Source organism: Tachyglossus aculeatus, chromosome 13, assembly GCF_015852505.1.
Source record: "Tachyglossus aculeatus isolate mTacAcu1 chromosome 13, mTacAcu1.pri, whole genome shotgun sequence".
NCBI lineage: Eukaryota > Metazoa > Chordata > Mammalia > Monotremata > Tachyglossidae > Tachyglossus > Tachyglossus aculeatus.
In genome coordinates, this window is record NC_052078.1 from 7,936,853 (window position 1) to 7,960,052 (window position 23,200).

The 23,200-nt window shown below is 46.5% G+C and overlaps 1 protein-coding gene and 1 non-coding gene across 2 annotated transcripts in view; one reads left to right on the forward strand and one right to left on the reverse strand.

Annotated features, from left to right (window-relative positions):
- The window catches only part of LMBR1 (limb development membrane protein 1), a 121,835-nt gene extending 100,016 nt beyond the window's left edge, over positions 1-21,819 (reverse strand). The window contains exon 1 of the mRNA XM_038755662.1: positions 21,673-21,819. Within this exon, the coding sequence (XP_038611590.1) occupies positions 21,673-21,738 (66 nt within the window). The 5' untranslated portion in view covers positions 21,739-21,819. The remainder of the gene's footprint in view (positions 1-21,672) is intronic.
- Positions 10,968-11,104, forward strand: LOC119936440. Its single transcript, XR_005453766.1, has one exon. It is a non-coding gene; the product is annotated as a small nucleolar RNA SNORA7 (small nucleolar RNA).
- Positions 21,820-23,200: the final 1,381 nt, after the last annotated feature.

Genomic DNA, 23,200 nt, shown 5'->3' on the forward strand with positions numbered 1-23,200 from the left:
CTTATTGCCAGATTATGAATGATTTGCTTCTGACCTTACACCTGGAATTAGATTTAGAATTTCATATCAAAGCGAAATATGAGGAAAAAAGTTAATGCTAATTTAATTGGTATTTCACAGTAATCAGAAACCCCTTTCTCCTAAAATCCAATTTAAAAGACTTACTGAATCTACATGAATTAAAATTGATGGTACTTCATCAAAATTCTGGGGCTAGATCAAGGTAAATTAGGCAAAGGTTAAAACACAACAGCTGTACTTAAGGATATCCTACATCAGACTATTCAAAGACTAGTTTTGGTCAGATAAATAGTTTCTCAATCCAAGTGCTTAAAATAAATTTAAATCCATTCAAATCCATCTTTGAGTTTGGCCCATTCTCTGAAGTTAAAACCACAGATCGAAATCCCTTTAATAAATAAGGCATTTTATAGACGGGAAATAATCCTCAGGGTTAAAAAATCCCTTGCATAAAGTCTTGGCTTTCATTTTTTCAATACTTAAAATACAAACCATAAATTTCCTTTTTTAACTTCAAAGTTGTAAAACGTAGCTTTTATATCTGTTGTTTCTGACAGCCCCATTTATTCAGCACTAATGTTCCATTACTTTTTCCCTGGTGCAAGGCCCAAAGGAAGGAGCCCCCAGCTCCTTCCTCAAGAGGTCACAAGGGTCTCTCTACCCAGCCCTAAAACACAAACACTGTTGCCTAAAACTGGGACGAGGCAGAACAGGAGAATGGAAGAGGAAATTTAAAAATAAAAAGATACACTGCACCGCTGATGGGCAACACTTGCCAAACAAACTCCAGTGAGTGGCTAAGGGACTCGCTGCTTTCTACAAACCTCAGCAACACTTAGGTTATCTGAGCCCCTTGAATGCTGTTTGATTCTTAATAGAGCATTTGGGATCTCTCCCATTCCTTCTCCTTCTGCAATCCCCAGTAATATAATGGGAGCGGAGATTTGGCAGCTATTTATCATCTCAAAATATCTTCCATGTTACCTCTCTGAGCAGCATCGGCAGCAGTAGACAGTTCTAAGGGAAGGCACCAAGCAAAGCAACAACTTCTGGGGGAAGTTGTTTACAGCTCGTGGGGGTTAACGTGAGTCTGTATGAGCTAAGACCTAACACAGAATTGAAGGCCATCTGACACTGAAATCCTGAAGTCAAACAAAACCCCTCACCATAAACAGAGGAGGCAGAGGCTCTAATTTGGTCCTCTCCAGGGAGCAGAGACAAAGAGGATACAGAAGTGGATTGCCCAATGACTGCAGAAGGGGAAAGATGCCCCCACTAGAAAGACTAACCTCCATCACTCTAGGCCAAGTCTGCAGTATTCTGGGGTGCCGCTGTCAGTGAAGGTCAATGGAGTTGTGGGGTGTTAAAAGGTTCCTGGGGTTTTCTGGAAGGAGTCTGCCTTCACGGTCAGGAAATAAAGCTACATCTCTCTCTGGGAAAAAGTTAAGTTTTTAGAAATGATTGCCCAAATGCAAAAATCTCTCTGCTGGCTCTTGGCTTGATGCACTGATCTGTACCTGCTTGTCTTTGACAGTGCCAGAAGACAGCCATATGATAGGGTTTTTCTTCTTACTGTGAATCCATTCCCAGGGACATAACCATGGACTTTTGGGATTCATATTCCCAGGCTTTTCTCAAAAAGAAAAGTGCTCTATAAGTGTGGCACCACGCACATACTGAAAACTCTCTATCTCTTTATTAATCTCTGTCTACAGCTGCAAATCTCACTCTGAATTTACATTAGATTCTCTATATTTTTCCACAGTAACACTGATAATAAACTGACTTTGGCTATTTTTACTCCCCCGCTAGACTGCAGATTCCTTGTGGGCAGGGAATTTGTCTACCAACTCTGTTACACTGTATTCTCCCAAGTGCTTAATGCAGTGCTGTGCACATATTACCGCTCAATAAATAATTGATTGATTTCTATTTGGGAACCTATTTCAACTGTGGTTACCCAGGCTTTTGTAGAGCCTCCACTGAGATCATGGCCAGACTCCCTAACTGTTTTAATCCCTTGAAAGGTGCAATGGATCTAGAAGGGTTTATATGCTTTATATTGTTATTCCTTGCCCAGTGTAAACCAGCAAGGCAGCCCCTCAGGCTCAAAAAGGCTGTGAACCTAACACATTAGAAGGCTCGTCTCTAACCAAGAGGGCAGTTGTCCAAAAGGGGAATCATCATTTTGTCCCTCCTGGAATCCTGCAGTGCCAGTATGGGAGACAAAATGCTGAGATGAGTGGATCAGTGTTCTAACCCAATATGGAACAATATTAATAATGCCCAGATTATTTATGAAAATGCTAAACAAAAGAGGTCCTAGCACTGATACCTGGGAGGTCCAGCTATTTGCATTGCTTTCTCCTGAAAAATGTCTGTTTATGCCTATCTTTGTTGTCTTTCTTTTCACCAGTTTCCTATCCATGATAGAATAGTCCCTTCAATTCCATGATTACTTTGTTTTTGTTTAAATAGTCTCTGAGATGGACTCCTGTTAAATGGTTTTTGATGAGCCTCCCCTACCTCCTGCCCCGACCCAACAAAAGCCCTTTTAGCCTCAGAGAATTCAAAAATACCACAGACATGAAATATCAAAAGATGAGGACTGCTTAAAAGCAATGAGTAATCTCCCTTGTTGCCTAAGCAACAGATAAGACCACATGAATAGCCCAGAACATTTTAGCCTACCTACTGTACTTGCATTTGCAAATTTCAAGATACACAGAAAAATTGAAACCCAATCAAAATGCTACTTGAAAAACAAATGAATCTATCACACTAATTAAATCAGATGCTAAATCATCTGATTTGTCCTTCACAAGCGCGTAGTACAGTGTTCTGCACACGGTAACCACTCAATACATACGATTGAATGAATGCTAAAGATTTTATTCATTGCCTCAAATCCTAAAATTGCAAATAAAACTTGTTTTAGTCCATAGCTCTGTTTCCTCTGATCTGTCCACCCTATCTCCAGGTCCCCCCTTCATCAGAATCTAAGGATGGGTCAGACAAATGATCCAACCAGCCCAATATTCTGCCTCCATTAGGGTGCTTGGAGGAGTCACGAGAAGGTTGCTCCCCTTGACATCCATTCTAATGTGTAGGGATGGACCCCTAACTTTACCTTTGGTGACCCCATGATGGACTACTTGTTAATAAACTACGGATATTTTCAGACAGCGTGGCTTAGTGGCAAGAGCAGGGCTTGGGAGTCAGAGGACGTGGGTTCTAACCCTGGCTCCGCCACTTGTCTGCAGTGTGACCTTGGGAAAGCTACTTCATTTCTCTGGACCTCAGTTCCCTCATCTGTAAAATGGGGATTAGGACTATAAGCCCCACATGGGACAACCTGATTACCTTCTAACACAGTGCTTAGAACAGTGTTTGGCACATAGTAAACACTAAACAAATACTATTATTATTATAGCTTTACCATTCATTGGGAAAAAACACTGACTTGACAGATTTGAACTCTCCAGAGTTCACTACGGTTTTCCTCTTTTCCCTTCATTCCTTGTTGCCCCCCCACCTCAACTCAAACTCATCACGCCCCAACCTGAATTGGTCCTGCTTAACCTGGTGCTGCTTGTCACCACCTCCACAAGCTCCCCCATCCACCTCTGAGTGACTTGCCTGGCCTCCATCCCGTCACTTTTCCCACTGAGCCCAAAGCCAGTTTGGGAGCTCCAGATCCTCCAGTCTAAGCCAAGGTTTGTGCTTGTACAATGGAGGTTTTGGCCTTATAACAGCTGAAAGACACGGGGGTAATTCCTTCAAACCTCTCCAGCACATGATCTGGGGTTTCAAGGGCAGCTTCAACATGAACGCCCAAGAAAAATAGTAGAGGATTAAACCAACAAGTTATGTTGTTGAAATGTCTCAAACTGGCAACCTAGCTAAGCATTAATGCTTCTAATGCTTCTGCCAAACCTCTGTTATGACTGTATTTAGCCTCAAAGTGAATAAGTATTGTACTGTTTAATTCCAAAATACACTATTCGTTTGTCAGGGAAACCTCATGAAAATATTCTCCAACACTGATTCAGGCATTCTACTAAGAGAAGAGGAACAGGGGGTACTTCTGGCAGCAGGAATGGGTGGAGAGGGTGGAAGAGACATTGGAGCTCAGCAGACCCTCTGCAGGAAAGGTGAAGGTGGGAAGGGAGTCTAAAGAGGCAGTGACAGAAGCAGTAGAGGTCAGAGAGCCGCGTGAAGGACCTTGGGCCAGAAATACGATAGCCCCAATTCCTATACTGACTTTTTTCCCAAGCCCCTTGCCAAACCAAGTTAATCAATGGTAGTTACTGAGCACTTAAAGTAGACAGGGAACTGTACCAATCGTTTAGGAACGTATAATAGCGTTGGTAGATGTCTGCCCTCTCTCTGCCCCCTGAGGGCTGATCAGCTAGCCAAGAATACAATTTCCCTGTTGACTTCCCAACAGACAGCAGCTATAAGATTCGGCTGCGAGAGGTCAGGAGGTGGCTCTGTCATCTTGGGGATGGTCTCTCTCCAGGCTGGGCTTTGCCATTTTATTATAATCTTGACCAAACCTTGCCTGCTGAAGCCAAACATCACTCTGAACATAGGCAAGAGTCTACGGAGCCTCCTGAGGGTTCCTAGATCCTCTTTTCCCCCCACAGACCCTTGGAACAAAAGCCTAAAGAGACTCTTCGTTTTAGGGACAGCTTCTTCATCCAATGTGGAGACCCTTGCCAGGGAACTTATCCCGAGATAAGGCAGGGCCTAAAATTCACCAATGACTCCCCACTCTGTCACCTTCAAGGAACACTTATCCTGACACCCAAACTCTCTTGGCTAAAAAGACCCCAGCCTACCCTTAGAGGTGACAGAGACACCTAAAATGAGTTGTTTATCTAGTTATTAGTAATCTCCCACTAGCATTTTCCTTAAAAGGTCCTAAGATTGTCTCAATCAACATATTTTTTCATTAAAAAAGGTGAAACTGCAGGCATATTTTGTCATAACAAGATAAGTAATTTTGCTAAGTAATGTAGCTGCAGAGATCACCTAAACTCTCTGTTCCTCCTAATCAGCAGTTAATATTTGAAGGCAGATTTTCTGGGAGGGGTTTCTGATGTGCAATAAGCAGGAAAAGTGGCAGGAAATTCAATGAAAATAAAATTGGCTACATGAAAGATTTCTTTCCCCAAGATCTGAGAATAGGAACACCAGAGACGATGCTTTCTTCTATCTGAGACCAAGAACACATTACTGGCTCTGAAACAGTACAGCAAAATTTGTTAAAACAGGATTTTTCAAATGAGATTTTCTTCCTCACCCAAAAGCAGTCACTGAATTTGCTACCTAATTAAAACAATTAGGGAACAGAATACAGGGCTTGGCGCTTACTAAGCGTTAATACCATTAAAAATAATTACACACCTTTAGCACTTATTTAACCCTCAAGACTCATAGGTACATGTGTATGTTTGTATATTCAATTATTTAATCAGGTCTTTCATCCTGACACTCACAGAAGCAGCGTGGTTTAGTGGAAAGAGCATGGACTTGCAAGTCAGAGGTTGTGGATTCTAATCCTGGTTCCACCACTTGTCAGCTATGTGACTTTGGGCAAGTCACTTAACTTCTCTGTGCCTCAGTTACCTCATCTGTAAAATGGGGATTAAGACTGTGAGCTCCACGTGGGATAACCTGATTACCTTGTATCTACCCTAGTGCTTAAAACAGTGCTTGGCACATAGTAAGCACTTAACAAATACCATCATCATTATTATTACTACCAGGTAGTTATAACCTTCTCCTTTCTCTTGCTCCTGCTTTTTGTAAGTAATTTCTATCTGTTTCCCCTCCCCACTCCAGTCCGTACTTCACTCTGCTGTCAGCCCATGTCTCCTCACTCCTCAAAAGGTTTCATTGGTTGCCCATCCACCTCCACATCAAACCGAAACTCCTTACCACTGGCTTTACAGCACTCAATCAGCTCTCCCCCTCATTCATTCATTCAATCATATTTATTGAGCACTTACTGTGTGCAGAGCACTGTACTAAGCGCTTAGGAAGTACAAGTTGGCAACATATAGAGACAGTCCCTACCCAACAACGGGCTAACAGTCTAGAAGGGGGAGACAGACAACAAAACAAAGTATATTAACAGCAAATAAATAGAATAGTAAATATGAATAAGTAAAATAAATAGAATAATAAGTGTGTACAAACATATATACAGGTGCTGTGGGGAGGGGAAGGAGGTAGGATGGGGGGATGGGGAGGGGAAGGGGGAGAGGAAGGAGGGGGCTCAGTCTGGGAAGGCCTCCTGGAGGAAGTGAGCTCTTAGTAGGGCTCTGAAGGGAGGAAGAGAGCTAGCTTGGCGGATGTGCAGAAGGAGGGCATTCCAGGCCATGAGGAGGACATGGGACAGGGGTTGATGGCAGGACAGGCGAGAACGAGGCACAGTGAGGAGGTGAGCGGCAGAGGAGCGGAAGGTGCAGGCTGGGCTGCAGAAGGAAAGAAGGGAGGTGAGGTAGGAGGGGGCGAGGTGATGGACAGCCTTGAAGCCGAGAGTGAGGAGCTTTTGCCTGATGTGTAGGTTGACTGGTAGCCACTGGAGATTTTTGAGGAGGGGAGTAACATGCCCACAGTGTTTCTGTACAAAGATGATCCGGGCAGCAGCGTGAAGTATAGATTGAAATGGGGAGAGACAGGAGGATGGGAGATCGGAGAGGAGGCTGATGCAGTAATCCAGTCGGGAGAGGATGAGAGACTGAACCGGCAAGGTGGCGGTTTGGATGGAGAGGAAAGGGCGGATCTTGGCGATGTTGCGGAGGTGAGACCGGCAGTTTTTGGCGATGGATTGGATGTAAGGGATGAATGAGAGAGCAGAGTCGAGGATGACACCGAGGTCGCGGGCTTGTGAGACGGGAAGGATGGTAGTGCCATCAACAGTGATGGGAAAGTCAAGGAGAAGGCAGGGTTTGGGAGGGAAGATAAAGAGTTCAGTCTTGGACATGTTGTGTTTTAGATGGCAGGCAGACATGCAGATGGAGATGTCTTGAAAGCAGGAGGAGACACGAGCCTGAAGGGAGGGAGAGAGAGCAGGGGCAGAGATGTAGATTTGGGTGTCCTCAGCGTAGAGATGACAGATGAAGCCGTGGGAGCGAATGAGTTCAGCAAGGGAGTGAGTGTAGATAGAGACCAGAAGGGGACCAAGAACTGACCCTTGAGGAACCCCTACAGTAAGGGGATGGGAGGGGGAGGAGGAGCCCGCAAAAGAGACTGAGAATGAACAGCTGGAGAGATAAGAGGAGAACCAGGAGAGGACAGAGTCTGTGAAGGCAAGGTTGGATAGCGTGTTGAGGAGAAGGGTTCCACAGTGTCGAAGGCAGCTGAGAGTTCGAGGAGGATTAGGACAGAGTAGAAGCCATTGGATTTGGCAAGCAGGAGGTCATTGGTGACCTTTGTAAGGGCAGTTTCAGTGGAATGTAGGGGATGGAAGCCAGATTGGAGGGGGTCGAGGAGAGAGTTGGCGTTGAGGAATTCAAGGCAGCGGGTGTAGACGACTCGTTCAAGGAGTTTGGAAAGGAATGGTAGGAGGGAGCTGGGCGATAACTGGAAGGGGAGGTGGGGTCAAGAGAGGGGTTTTTTTTAGGATGGGGGAGACGTGGGCATATTTGAAGGCAGAGGGGAAGAACCAGTGGAGAGTGAGAGGTTGAAGATGGACGTTAAGGAGGGGAGGAGAGACGGGGCGAGAGAGGGAATGGGGTCAGAAGCACAGGTGGCCAGAGTAGCACTTGAGAGGAGGGAGCAGATCTCATCTGAGGATACTGCTGGGAAGGATGGGTGAGTAGTGGAGGGGATTGAGAGCCGGCGGGTTGGAGAAGGGGGAGGAGTGACTCTGGGGAGCTCAGAACTGATGGAGTTAATTTTACTAATGAAGTAGGAGGCCAGATCATTGGGGGTGAGGGACGGAGGAGGGGGAGGAACACAGAGTAAGTGCCTAACAAACCACTGTAATTACTATTAAGGGAAAACAGAAGAGAAACTATACAAAGAGCCTAGCATTCCCATATAGTAGTTCTACACCTACAGATCTTGAGCCATTTACAACTGCCCTGCCAATCAACCAAGAATATTCTTTGAGCCCCTATTGTGTTCAAAATACTGAACTGAGGACTCTGGAGAGCAGAATCTTAGCAAACATGATCCCTGCCCTCTAGCTCCTTACAAATTTGCGGGAGAGGTGGACACTAAAATAAATACTGAAAAATATTAGAGTATAAAAAAAGATTCAAGTGCTAAGGGGGAGGAAGAGGCAGGTGTGAGGACCCAAATGCCTAGGTGATGCAAAGACATGAGCAGGAAGTTAGGGATGGGAGAGACTAAGAATGCAAGCTGGAATGGAAAATAGAGTGGATAAGTGCCACACATGGAGTGGGGAAGATAGGAGAGTAGTAGTAATGACATTTCTTAAGTGCCCACGAGGTGTAATGCACTGTACTAAGTGCTTGAGAAAGTTCAAAAGAAGCACAAGACACTTTCCCTGCCTACAACGAGCTTACACCCCTTAGGGGGAGATGGACATAAAGATATTTCAAATAGAATAATCTCAATACTTCCCAAGCGCTTAGTACAGTGCTCTGCACACAGTAAGCGCTCAAATACGATTGATTGATTGATCATAATGATGGCATCTATTAAGCGCTGGTACTTTCCACGCGCTTAGTACAGTGCCCTTCACACAATAAGTGCTCAATAAATACGACTGAATGAATGAATGAATGATGCCTGACTACTTGTTTTGTTGTCTGTCTCCCCTTTCTAGACTGTGAGCCCGCTGTTGGGTAGGGACCGTCTCTATATGTTGCCAACTTGTACTTCCCAAGCGCTTAGTACAGTGCTCTGCACACAGTAAGCGCTCAATAAATACGATTGAATACGATTGAATGAATGAATGAATAAAATAATTGAACATGTGTGTATTTATATATATATACATATATAATGTATAAAATGTATATACTATGTGTGTGTATATATATAGATATATAAATACACCCACACACATGTTAACAATGAGTATAAATAGAGTGGGCAGGGATACCTCTGGACTGCAATACTGTAAGCTCACTGTGGTCAGGAATGTGCCTGTTAATTGCTATACTGTACTCTCCCAAGCTCTTAGTACTGTTCTCTGCACACAGTAAGCGCTCAATAAATATGGCTGACTGACTGACAACACAGCTGGAACAACTAACTATTCCAAACCTGAAGTCAGGTCATGAATACAGATGTGAAAACACCCAAACCAAAAGTGGATATCCTTGCTTTCGGTGCATCCAAAGACAGACAAGCCATCCTGTGGCCCGTCTATCAAGGGTGGATGATTATGTTTCTTTTGCAGGAGATGCGTCACCTAAAAACCGAATGGATTTGACAGAGCAGTCATTCTAAACAGAAGTTCCTCTGGACAAGTAGATGTAGCTCAGGAACTAGGAGGCTGAATAATGAGGATGGTATTTGTGAAGCGCTTACTATGTGCCAGCACTGTTCTAAGCCCTGGGGTAGATACAAAGTAATCAGGTTGTCCCTCGTGGGTTCACAGTTTTCATCCCCATTTTACAGATGAGGTAACTGAGGCCCAGAGAAGTTAAGTGACTTGCCCAAAGTCACACAGCTAACAAGTGGCAGAGGCAGGATTAGAACCCATGACCTCTGACTTCCAACTTTCCACTAAGCCACGCTGCTGCTGAATGAATGAATAACAGTATGTAACGCTGTGGTGGAATCCTATATATTCAACAGTACTTGGCTCGCAGCAAGTGGGGAACATGGGCCTCCTGCCATTTTTGCCCTTTCCAGCTGGATTACATGAGGTTGATATAGTAACGGCATTATTACAAGCAGGTTTATTAGCTACTGAAATGTCTTGCTGTGTTAACTGCACCACTTGTTTATGATGTGCTTAGAAAAGCAGTTACTGAATTATGTCACTAAGTTTTGACGCCTGAATCCCAGCCATTTGGGAAACAGTACGTGAATAATCTCTAATCTGGACATAAACAGAACCCCTAATGCCCAAACCCAGAGTTCTAATCCACTTCCCATGCCCCTAAAAATATCATTTCCACCAGCAAGAAGCCAGCATCCTTACAATGCCACAGCCAAAGCATTCACTCCAGCGTCGTCTAGACTGTAAATTTGCTATGGGCAGGGAATGCATCTGCTAATTCTGTTGTATTTTCACTCTCCCCAGTACTTAGTACAGTGCTCTGCACACAGTAAGTGCTCAAATACCATGGATTGATTCAAAACCTAAAAAGGGCAGGGGTGTTGAATGACGAGGAAGGGAGAAGAAAGGAAGGAGAAGGGAAATCACTTCTTCAAGCTTACTTTGGTCCCCAGCACTAAGAGAAATGCATGCGTTTCCAGGAGACCTCAGCAGGAGTTCTGAGAAGTGGAGATGTGAGGGACAGGCCTAAGGGATACGGGAGAGCAAGGTGTTTCTCCACTTAACTTCTTTCTCCCCCTTTCAGACTGTGAGCCCACTGTTGGGTAGGGACTGTCTCTATATGTTGCCAATTTGTACTTCCCAAGCGCTTAGTACAGTGCTCCACTTAACTTCTTTCTCCCCCTTTTAGACCGTGAGCCCACTGTTGGGTAGGGACTGTCTCTATATGTTGCCAATTTGTACTTCCCAAGCGCTTAGTACAGTGCTCTGCACATAGTAAGCGCTCAATAAATACAATTGATGATGATGATGATACCATCAGTCTTGGTCCCCTCTCTAATTCCAAAACCCGCTGTAACTACTGTGTTCCAAAAACAATTTAAAATAAAGGCCTAAAGATGTTGTGAAGTTGTACAGGAAAAAAAAGCACTGAGTTTTCACTGCCCACCTTTAAAAATGAAAATGTTCATAATAATACTGGTATTTGCTAAGTGCTTACTATGTGCCAGGCACCCTCTCAGGGTCGCACCTGGAGAGTTTCCAGTACTCTACCAGTCTCGGCTGTGGGAAGGTAAGTGAAGCAGGGGCATACCCATTCCATTCCTAACTTGGGCAGTGGCTAGCGAGTGGAAACAATCTGCTACAAGGCAAAACTCACCCATACTGGGCAGCAGTGTTATGGGAGAGAGTCAAGAGCAGAGACTCGAGTTTACTGCGCGGAAGGCAGCAATGGTAGAGCACTTCTGTATTTTTACCAAGAAAAATCTACGGATAAACTACCAGAACGATTGCAGATGGAGAGCGGGCCGTTCTAGGAGAGACGTGCCCGTGGCGTCGCTATGGGTGGGAAATGATTCGACGGCATAAGGCAAGATGTGCCACGCACTGTTCTAAGCCCTGGGGTAGATAAAAGGTAATCGGGTTGGACACAGTCCCTGTCCCACCATGAGGCTCATAGTCTTCATCCCCATTTTACGGATGAGGGAAGTGAGGCACAGAGAAGTTAAGTGACTTGCCTAAGGTCACATAGCAGAGAAGTGGCAGAGCTGGGACTAGAACCCATGACCTTCCGACTTCCAGGGCTGGGCTCCAGCAAAAGCTGTCCATAAAACATGAAGGTAATCAATGGAATTTATTGAGCACATACTGTGTGCAGGGCACTGCACTAAGCACTTCGGAAAGTACAATATAAGAAAAAGTTACCAAACCCTAGAGACCCTGAAGAATATAATCTTTAGCTTTAGTGCCTAAGGATGCCTGACCCCTACATGCACTAACCAACATAAAAGTGTGGATAAATCCTGGTGAACTGGAACCGCAATAGAAAATTCAATCCTCCCTTTGCTATTTTTACACAAAATTTTCAGAAGACAGTGGATACTTGTTTAAAGAAACAGTCTGTTTGGGGCCACAAGCAAGAATTTTGGTAGAAGCACAAATCAGAAAGACGCCAAATAAAAACTTTGGATCCCCTCTGGAAGATTGTGCGTGTCTAAGCAGAAATATAAAACAACTGAAAGTTATTTGGAGAGGGGCACTTAAGACGACGCAGGAAAGAATTTCAAATTACAGGGAATAATAACCCAGACAATACAATGGCTTTGCCTACAGACTACACTTGAGAGGAAACCAATCTCCCTTGCCGAGTGGGAAGGGAAGCACTATGATGAATTAGAGAAGAGTAATGCTGATTGAGAACTAGAAAAAGAAAAAAAAAGGAAAAAACTTCTGGCAGTAAGAACCACTGCTTTCAAAGAAAGTAGTAAAACTGGCAATACGGTTCTCACTACTCCAAAGAAGGAGGCGTTGCTCAGTGCAGTTCTGCAGAAGAAAAAGGAGGGGCAGGAGAAGTTCGTTACCAAACTTAATTTGATTATGTTGCTGAAACTGCAAAAGTGGGTGTGGGCCAAGCCCAACAGGAACTGCAAGCATTTGGCTACGGTAAGGTGGCATCGTAGGCTGTGCTAAACATCCCGTGGGCGCTTAGGATGGTCACGGAGGTGGACAGGGAGGGTGGAAGGATTTGTGGCGGAGAGAGTGAGTTGGTGGGCCACCGGGGAAGGGACGGAGCTAGAATAATAATGATGGTATTTGTTAAGCGCTTACTCTGTGCCAGGCACTGCTCTAAGCACTGGAGTCGAGGGTCAAGAGCAACGGACACAGTCTGGAACTTGGCAGAGAAGCAGCGTGGCTTGGTGGAAAGAGCCCGGGCTTGGAAGTCAGAGGACCTGGGTTCTAATCCCGCTCTGCCCCGTCTGCTGTGTGACCTTGGGGCAGCCACTTCACTTCTCTGTGCCTCAGTTCCCTCCTCTGTAAAAGATTCAGATTAAGACTGGGAGCCCCATGTGGGACAACCTGATGACCTTGTGCTACCCCAGGGCTTAGAACAGCGCTTGGCACACAGTAAGCGCTTAACACATTCCATCATCGTTCCCTGTGCCTCAGTTTCCTTCTCTGTAAAATGGGGATGAAGACTGGGAGCCCCACGTGGGACAACCTGATTGGCTTGTATCTACCCCAGCGCTTAGAACAGTGCTTGGCACATAGTATGCGCTTAACACATTCCGTCATCCTCATTATCATTTCTGTGCTCCAGTTCCCTCCTCTGTAAAATGGGAGTTAGGACTGGGAGCCCATGTGGGACAACCCTGATGACCTTGTGCCTACCCCGGGGCCCAGAACAGTGCTTGGCACAAAGTAAGCGCTTAAACAATGCCATCCTCATCATGCTCGGTGCCTCAGTTTCTCTCCTCTGTAAAATGGGGGTTTAATAATAATAATAATAATAATAATAATGGCATTTGTTAAGCAATTACTATGTGCAAAGCCCTGTTCTAAGCATCAGGGAGGATACAAGGTGATCAGGTTGTCCCACATGGGGCTCACAGTCTTCATCCCCATTTTACAGATGAGGTAACAGACACAGAGACGTTAAGTGACTCGCCCAAAGTCACACAGCTGACAATTGGCGGAGGCGGGATTAGAACCCATGACCTCTAACTCCCAAGTCCGTGCTCTTTCCATTGAGCCACACTGCTTCCCCAGTGTGAGAGCCCCATGTGATCTCGTGTCTTCCCCAGCGCTTGGCACGTAGTAAGCGCTTAACCAATGCCATCCTCATCGTGCTCGGTGCCTCAGTTTCCCTCCTCTGTAAAACGGAGGGGGTTAAGACAGAGCCCCACGTGACCTTGTGTCTCCCCCAGCGCTTGGAGCAGAGCTCGGCACATGGTCAGCGCTTAGAGAAGCAGCGTGGCTCAGTGGAAAGAGCCCGGGCTTGGGAGTCAGAGGTCATGGGTTCTAATCCCGACTCCGCCACTTGTCAGCTGGGTGACTTTGGGCAAGTCGCTTCACTTCTCTCAGTTCCCTCATCTGTAAAATGGGGATGAAGACTGTGAGCCCCCCCGTACGACAACCTTGATTACTTTGTATCCCCCCAGCGCTTAGAACAGTGCTTGGCACATAGTAAACGCTTAACAAATGCTACCATTATGATTACTATTACCGTCAATCTTGAACAATCTTGATTTTGACAGCTGTCTACAGTTTTGTTTTGTTGTCCATCTCCCCCCTTCTAGACTGTGAGGCCATTGGTGGGTAGGGACCGTCTCTATTGGTTGCCGACTTGTACTTCCCAAGCGCTTAGTATAGTGCTCTGCACACAGTAGGCGCTCAATAAATAGCTTTAATTCTATTTATTCTGACAGTTTGACACCTGTCTACACGTTTTGTTGTCCGTTTCCCCCTTCTAGACCGTGAGGCCATTGGTGGGTAGGGACCGTCTCCATTGGCTGCCTACTTGTACTTCCCAAACGCTTAGTATAGTGCTCTGCACACAGTCAGTGCTCAATAAATAGCTTTAATTCTATTTATTCTGACAGTTTGACGCCTGTCTACATGTTTTGTTGTCCGTCTCCCTCTTCTAGACCGTGAGGCCACTGGTGGGTAGGGACCGTCTCTATAGGTTGCCAACTTGTACTTCCCAAGCGCTTAGTATAGTGCTCTGCACACAGTAAGCACTCAGTAAATAGCTTTAATTCTATTTATTCTGACAGTCTGACACCTGTCTACATGTTTTGTTGTCTGTCTCCCCCTTCTAGACTTGGCACACAGTAAGCGCTTAACAAATACCACCATCATTATTCTTCTTCTTCACAAATAGCAGAGAGATGATTACGAGAAGCAGCGTGGCTCAGTGGAAAGAGCCCGGGCTATGGAGTCAGAGGTCATGGGTTCGAATTCTGGCTCTGCCACTTGTCAGCTGTGTGACTTTGGACAAGTCACTTAGAGAAGCAGCGTGGCTCAGTGGAAAAGAACATGGGCTTTGGAGTCAGAAGTCATGGGTTCAAATCCCGGCTCCGCCACTTGTCAGCTGTGTGACTTTGGGAAAGTCACTTAACTTCTCTGGGCCTCAGTGACCTCATCTGTAAAATGGGGATGAAGACTGTCAGCCCGCTGTGGGACGACCTGATCACCTTGCAACCTCCCCAGCGCTTAGAACAGTGCTTTGCACATAGTAAGCGCTTAATAAATGCCATCATCATTATTACTATTATTATTAATAACTTCTCTGGGCCTCAGTTCCCTCATCTGTAAAATGGGGATGAAGACTGTCAGCCCCCTGTGGGAGAGAACCTGATCACCTTGTAACCTCCCCAGCGCTCAGAACGGTGCTTTGCACATAGTAAGTGCTTAATGAATGCCATCATTATTATTATTAACTTCTCTGGGCCTCAGTTACCTCATCTGTAAAATGGGGATGAAGACTGTCAGCCCCCTGTGCGAGACAACCTGATCACCTTGTAACCTCCCCAGCGCTTAGAACGGTGCTTTCATTCATTTATTCAATCGCATTTATTGAGCACTGTGTGCAGGGCACTGTACTAAGCGCTTCGGAAGTCCAAGTTGGGAACAGATAGATAGAGATGGTCCCGACCCAACAGCGGGCTCACAGTCGAGAAAGGGGAGACAGACAACAAAACAAGTAGTCGGGCATCATTCATTCATTCATTCGTATTTATTGAGCACTTATTTTGTGAAGGGCACTGTACTAAGTGCTTGGGAAGTACAAGCGCTTAATAGACACCATCATTATGATCAATTGTATTTATTGAGTGCTTACTGTGTGCAGAGCACTGTACTAAGCGCTTGGGAAGTCCAAGTTGGCAACATATAGAGACGGTCCCTACCCAACAGCGGGCTCACAGACTAGAAAGGGGAGCCAGACAACAAAGCAATCAATCAATCGTATTTATTGAGCGCTTACTGTGCGCAGAGTACCGTACCAAGCGCTTGGGAAGTACAAGCTGCCAACATATAGAGACAGTCCCTACACAACAGCGGGCTCACAGTCTAAAAGGGGGAGACAGAGAACAAAACCAAACATACTAACAAAATAAAATAAGTAGAATAGAAATGTACAAGTAAAATAGAGTAATAAATATGTACAAACATATATACATATATACAGTATATGTATATATAAACCAGTAGTTCCCACCCCCCCACCTTTTAGATTGCGAGCCCACTGTTGGGTAGGGACTGTCTCTATATGTTGCCAACTTGTACTTCCCAAGCGCTTAGTACAGTGCTCTGCACACAGTAAGCGCTCAATAAATACGATTGATTGATTAGTCGGGCATCATTCATTCATTCATTCAATCGTATTTATTGAGCACTTATTGTGTGCAGGGCACTGTACTAAGCGCTTGGGAAGTACAAGTTGGCAACATATAGAGACAGTCCCTACCCAACAGTGGGCTCACAGTCTTTTTGAGCGCTTATTGTGTGCAGGGCACTGTACTAAGCACTTGGGAAGTACAAGCTGGCAACATATAGAGACAGTCCCTACCCAACAGTGGGCTCAGTCTTTTTGAGCGCTTATTGTGTGCACGGCACTGTACTAAGCGCTTGGGCAGTACAAGCGCTTAATAGACGCCATGATTGCGATGATGATGACGGTTACCGGTGTCAGGCGGAGGGCATCTGGCGGGTGAGGAGAGGAGGGAAGGAGCCCCCTCCTCCCCCTCTCTACCCCCCGCCTTACCTCCTTCCCTTCCCCACAGCACTTGTCTATATGTTTGTACATATTTATTACTCTATTTATTTTACTTGCACATATCTATGCTATTTATTTTACTTTGTTAGTATGTTTGGTTTTGTTCTCTGTCTCCCCCTTTTACACTGTGAGCCCGCTGTTGGGTAGGGACTGTCTCTATATGTTGGCAGCTTGTACTTCCCAAGCGCTTAGTACAGTGCTCTGCATCATCATCATCATCATCATCAATCGTATTTATTGAGTGCTTACTATGTGCAGAGCACTGTACTAAGCGCTTGGGAAGTACAAATTGGCAACATATAGAGACAGTCCCTACCCAACAGTGGGCTCACGGTCCTTTTGAGCGCTTATTGTGTGAAGGGCACTGTACTAAGCGCTTGGGAAGTACAAGCTGGCAACATATAGACACAGTCCCTACCCAACAGTGGGCTCACAGTCTTTGTGAGCGCTTATTGTGTGAAGGGCAGTATACTAAGCGCTTGGGAAGTACAAGCTGGCAACATATAGAGATAGTCCCTACCCAACAGTGGGCTCACAGTCTTTGTGAGCGCTTATTGTGTGAAGGGCAGTATACTAAGCGCTTGGGAAGTACAAGCTGGCAACATATAGAGATAGTCCCTACCCAACAGTGGGCTCACAGTCTTTGTGAGCGCTTATTGTGTGAAGGGCAGTATACTAAGAGCTTGGGAAGTACAAGCTGGCAACATATAGAGACAGTCCCTACCCAACAGTGGGCTCACAGTCTTTCTGAGCGCTTATTGTGTGAAGGGCACTGTACTAAGTGCTTGGGAAGTACAAGCGCTTAATAGACGCCATGATTGCGATGATGATGATGGTTCTCGGTGTCAGGCGGAGGGCGTCTGGCGGCTGAGGAGAGGAGGGAAGGAGCCCCCTCCTCCCCCTCTCTACCCCCCGCCTTACCTCATTCCCTTCCCCACAGCACCTGCCTATATGTTCGTACATATTTATTACTCTATTTAGTTTACTTGTACATATCTGTTCTATTCATTTTATTTTGTTAGTATGTTTGGTTTTGTTCTCTGTCTCCCCCTTCTAGACTGTGAGCCCACTGTTCTTTATATGTATATATGTTTGTACATATTTATTACTCTATTTATTTATTTATTTTACTTGCACATACCTATTCTATTTATTTTATTTGTTACTATGTTTGGTCTTGTTCTCTGTCTCCCCCTTCTAGACTGTGAGCCCACTGTTGGGTAGGGACTGTCTCTAGATGTTGCCCACTTGGACTTCCCAAGCGCTCAGTCCAGTGCTCTGCACACAGTAAGCGCTCAATAAATACGATTGATGATGATGATGACCGTCTCTATATGTTGCCCACTTGGACTTCCCAAGCGCTCAGTCCAGTGCTCTGCACACAGTAGGCGCTCAATAAATACGATTGATGATGATGATGACCGTTTCTCTATGTTGCCAACCTGGACTTCCCAAGCGCTCAGTCCAGTGCTCTGCACACAGTAAGCGCTCAATAAATACGATTGATGATGATGATGACTGTCTCTATATGTTGCCCACTTGGACTTCCCAAGCGCTCAGTCCAGTGCTCTGCGCACAGTAAGCGCTCAATAAATACGATTGATGATGATGATGACCGTCTCTATATGTTGCCCACTTGGACTTCCCAAGCGCTCAGTCCAGTGGTCTGCACACAGTAAGGGCTCAATAAATACGATTGATGATGATGATGACCGTCTCTATATGTTGCCCACTTGGACTTCCCAAGCGCTCAGTACAGTGCTCTGCGCACAGTGAGCGCTCAATAAATACAATTGATGATGATGACTGTCTCTATATGTTGCCCACTTGGACTTCCCAAGCGCTCAGTACAGTGCTCTGCGCACAGTAAGCGCTCAATAAATACGATTGATGATGATGATGACTGTCTCTATATGCTGCCCACTTGGACTTCCCAAGCGCTCAGTCCAGTGCTCTGCACACAGTAAGCGCTCAATAAATACGATTGATGATGATGACTGTCTCTCTATGTTGCCAACTTGGACTTCCCAAGCGCTCAGTGCAGTGCTCTGCACACAGTAAGTGCTCAATAAATACGATTGATGATGATGATGACTGTCTCTCTATGTTGCCCACTTGGACTTCCCAAGCGCTCAGTCCAGTGCTCTGCACACAGTAGGCGCTCAATAAATGACTGATGATGATGATGACTGTCTCTATATGCTGCCCACTTGGACTTCCCAAGCGCTCAGTCCAGTGCTCTGCACACAGTAAGCGCTCAATAAATACGATTGATGATGATGATGACCGTCTCTCTATGTTGCCAACTTGGACTTCCCAAGCGCTCAGTCCAGTGCTCTGCACACAGTAAGCGCTCAATAAATACGACTGATGGTGATGATGACTGTCTCTATATGTTGCCAACTTGGACTTCCCAAGCGCTCAGTCCAGTGCTCTGCACACAGTAGGCGCTCAATAAATACGACTGATGATGATGATGACTGTCTCTATATGTTGCCCACCTGGACTTCCCAAGCGCTTAGTACAGTGCTCTGCACACAGTAAGCGCTCAATAAATACGATTGATGATGATGATGACTGTCTCTCTATGTTGCCCACTTGGACTTCCCAAGCGCTCAGTGCAGTGCTCTGCACACAGTAAGCGCTCAATAAATACGATTGATGATGATGATGACCGTCTCTCTATGTTGCCAACTTGGACTTCCCAAGCGCTCAGTCCAGTGCTCTGCACACAGTAAGCGCTCAATAAATACGACTGATGGTGATGATGACTGTCTCTATATGTTGCCAACTTGGACTTCCCAAGCGCTCAGTCCAGTGCCCTGCACACAGTAAGCGCTCAATAAATACGATTGATGATGATGATGACCGTCTCTCTATGTTGCCAACGTGGACTTCCCAAGCGCTCAGTCCAGTGCTCTGCACACAGTAAGCGCTCAATAAATACGATTGATGGTGATGATGACCGTCTCTATATGTTGCCCACTTGGACTTCCCAAGCGCTCAGTCCAGTGCTCTGCACACAGTAGGCGCTCAATAAATACGATTGATGATGATGATGACCGTCTCTCTATGTTGCCAACGTGGACTTCCCAAGCGCTCAGTCCAGTGCTCTGCACACAGTAAGCGCTCAATAAATACGATTGATGGTGATGATGACCGTCTCTATATGTTGCCCACTTGGACTTCCCAAGCGCTCAGTCCAGTGCTCTGCACACAGTAAGCGCTCAATAAATACGATTGATGATGATGATGACCGTCTCTCTATGTTGCCCACTTGGACTTCCCAAGCGCTCAGTCCAGTGCTCTGCACACAGTAAGCGCTCAATAAATACGATTGATGATGATGATGACCGTCTCTCTATGTTGCCCACTTGGACTTCCCAAGCGCTCAGTCCAGTGCTCTGCACACAGTAAGCGCTCAATAAATACGATTGATGATGATGATGATGACCGTCTCTATATGTTGCCCACTTGGACTTCCCAAGCGCTCAGTCCAGTGCTCTGCACACAGTAAGCGCTCAATAAATACAATTGATGATGATGATGACTGTCTCTATATGTTGCCAACTTGGACTTCCCAAGTGCTCAGTCCAGTGCTCTGCACACAGTAAGCGCTCAATAAATACGATTGATGATGATGATGACTGTCTCTCTATGTTGCCCACTTGGACTTCCCAAGCGCTCAGTCCAGTGCTCTGCACACAGTAAGCGCTCAATAAATACGATTGATGATGATGATGACGGTCTCTCTATGTTGCCCACTTGGACTTCCCAAGCGCTCAGTCCAGTGCTCTGCACACAGTAAGCGCTCAATAAATACGATTGATGATGATGATGACCGTCTCTCTATGTTGCCAACTTGGACTTCCCAAGCGCTCAGTCCAGTGCTCTGCACACAGTAAGCGCTCAATAAATACGATTGATGATGATGATGACTGTCTCTCTATGTTGCCCACTTGGACTTCCCAAGCGCTCAGTCCAGTGCTCTGCACACAGTAAGCGCTCAATAAATACGATTGATGATGATGATGACGGTCTCTCTATGTTGCCCACTTGGACTTCCCAAGCGCTCAGTCCAGTGCTCTGCACACAGTAAGCGCTCAATAAATACGATTGATGATGATGATGACCGTCTCTCTATGTTGCCAACTTGGACTTCCCAAGCGCTCAGTCCAGTGCTCTGCACACAGTAAGCGCTCAATAAATACGACTGATGGTGATGATGACTGTCTCTATATGTTGCCAACTTGGACTTCCCAAGCGCTCAGTCCAGTGCTCTGCACACAGTAAGCGCTCAATAAATACGATTGATGGTGATGATGACCGTCTCTCTATGTTGCCCACTTGGACTTCCCAAGCGCTCAGTCCAGTGCTCTGCACACAGTAAGCGCTCAATAAATACGATTGATGATGATGATGACTGTCTCTCTATGTTGCCCACTTGGACTTCCCAAGCGCTCAGTCCAGTGCTCTGCACACAGTAAGCGCTCAATAAATACGATTGATGATGATGATGACCGTCTCTATATGTTGCCCACCTGGACTTCCCAAGCGCTTAGTACAGTGCTCTGCACACAGTAAGCGCTCAATAAATACGACGACTGATGCCCTCCCTCTGCCCCTCCGCCAAGCTAGCTCTCTTCCTCCCTTCAAGGCCCTACTGAGAGCTCACCTCCTCCAGGAGGCCTTCCCAGACTGAGCCCCTTCCTTCCTCTCCCCCTCGTCCCCCTCTCCATCCCCCCGTCTTACCTCCTTCCCTTCCCCACAGCACCTGTACATATGTATATATGGTTGTACATATTTATTACTCTATTTATTTATTTATTTTACTTGTACATTTCTATCCTATTTTATTTTGTTGGTATGTTTGGTTCTGCTCTCTGTCTCCCCCTTTTAGACTGTGAGCCCACTGTTGGGTAGGGACTGTCTCTACGTGTTGCCAATCTGTACTTCCCAAGCGCTTAGTACAGTGCTCTGCACATAGTAAGCGCTCAATAAATACGATTGATTGATTGATTGATTGATTGACTGATGATGATGACTGTCTCTATATGTTGCCAACCTGGACTTCCCAAGCGCTCAGTCCAGTGCTCTGCACACAGTAGGCGCTCAATAAATACGATTGATTGATGGATTGAGGGAGGCGGCGGCCACTCACCGTGGACTCCCGCACTTGGCTGTGGAAATGCTGCTCCCGGAGGGACACCTCGTCCTCCCCGTCCATCCTTCATGCCCGGAACCGGCGCCGAACCAGCATGGCGGGCCTGAGGGGACACCGGCGACACCGAGGACACCGTCGCCCACCGTCGCCCACCGCCTGAGGAGAACCGGCCGGCGGGGCGGGGCGGGAAGAAGGACGGAGGCCCCGCCCCCTCAGGGAGCAGCGCGCGCGCGCGCGCGCGAGACAACGGCAACGGCGCACGCGCAGACGCGTCACGCCGCCGCGACGCCTCCGCGCGCGCAGCGACCGAGGGGGCGGGGCCCTAGCTTGGTGGGCGGGGCCTTCGGGGGGTGGGCGGGGCCTTCGGGGGTGGGCGGGGCCTGCGGGGGGGTGGGCGGGGCCTCAGCGTGGTGGGCCGAGAGTGAGCCTGCTGTTGGGTAGGGACCGTCCCTATATGTTACCAACTAAGCGCTTAGTCCAGTGCTCTGCACACCGGAAGCGCTCAATAAGTACGATTGAATGAATGAATGAGTGAATTCACTCCGCCCATCCGCCAAGCTAGCTCTCTTCCTCCCTGAGAGCTCACCTCCTCCAGGAGGCCTTCCCAGACTGAGCCCCTTCCTTCCTCTCCCCCTCGTCCCCCTCTCCATCAATCAATCAATCGTATTTATTGAGCGCTTACTAGGTGCAGAGCACCGTACTAAGCGCTTGGGAAGTACAGATTGGCAACACGCAGAGACAGTCCCTACCCAACAGTGGGCTCACAGTCTAAAAGGGGGAGACAGAGAACAGAACCAAACGTACCAACAAAATAAAATAAATAGGATAGAAATGTACAAGTAAAATAAATAGAGTAATAAATATGTACAACCATATAGACATATATACAGGTGCTGTGGGGAAGGGAAGGAGGTAAGATGGGGGGGATGGAGGGGGGGCGAGGGGGAGAGGAAGGAAGGGGCTCAGTCTGGGAAGGCCTCCTGGAGGAGGTGAGCTCTCAGCAGGGCCTTGAAGGGAGGAAGAGAGCTAGCTTGGCGGATGGGGAGAGGGAGGGCATTCCAGGCCCGGGGGATGACGTGGGCCGGGGGTCGATGGCGGGACAGGCGAGAACGAGGTACGGTGAGGAGATTAGTGGTGGAGGAGTGGAGGGTGCGGGCTGGGCAGTAGAAGGAGAGAAGGGAGGTGAGGTAGGAGGGGGCGAGGTGATGGACAGCCTTGAAGCCCAATGGATGAAGCCTCCATCCCCCCATCTTACCTCCTTCCCTTCCCCACAACACCTGTATATATGTTTGTACATATTTTTTACTCTATTTATTTATTTATTTTATTTGTACATATCTATTCTATTTATTTTATTTTGTTAGTATGTTTGGTTCTGTTCTCTGTCTCCCCCTTTTAGACTGTGAGCCCACTGTTGGGTAGGGACTGTCTCTAGATGTTGCCAATTTGTACTTCCCAAGCGCTCAGTACAGTGCTGTGAACATAGTAAGCGCTCAATAAATACGATTGATGGTGATGATGATGA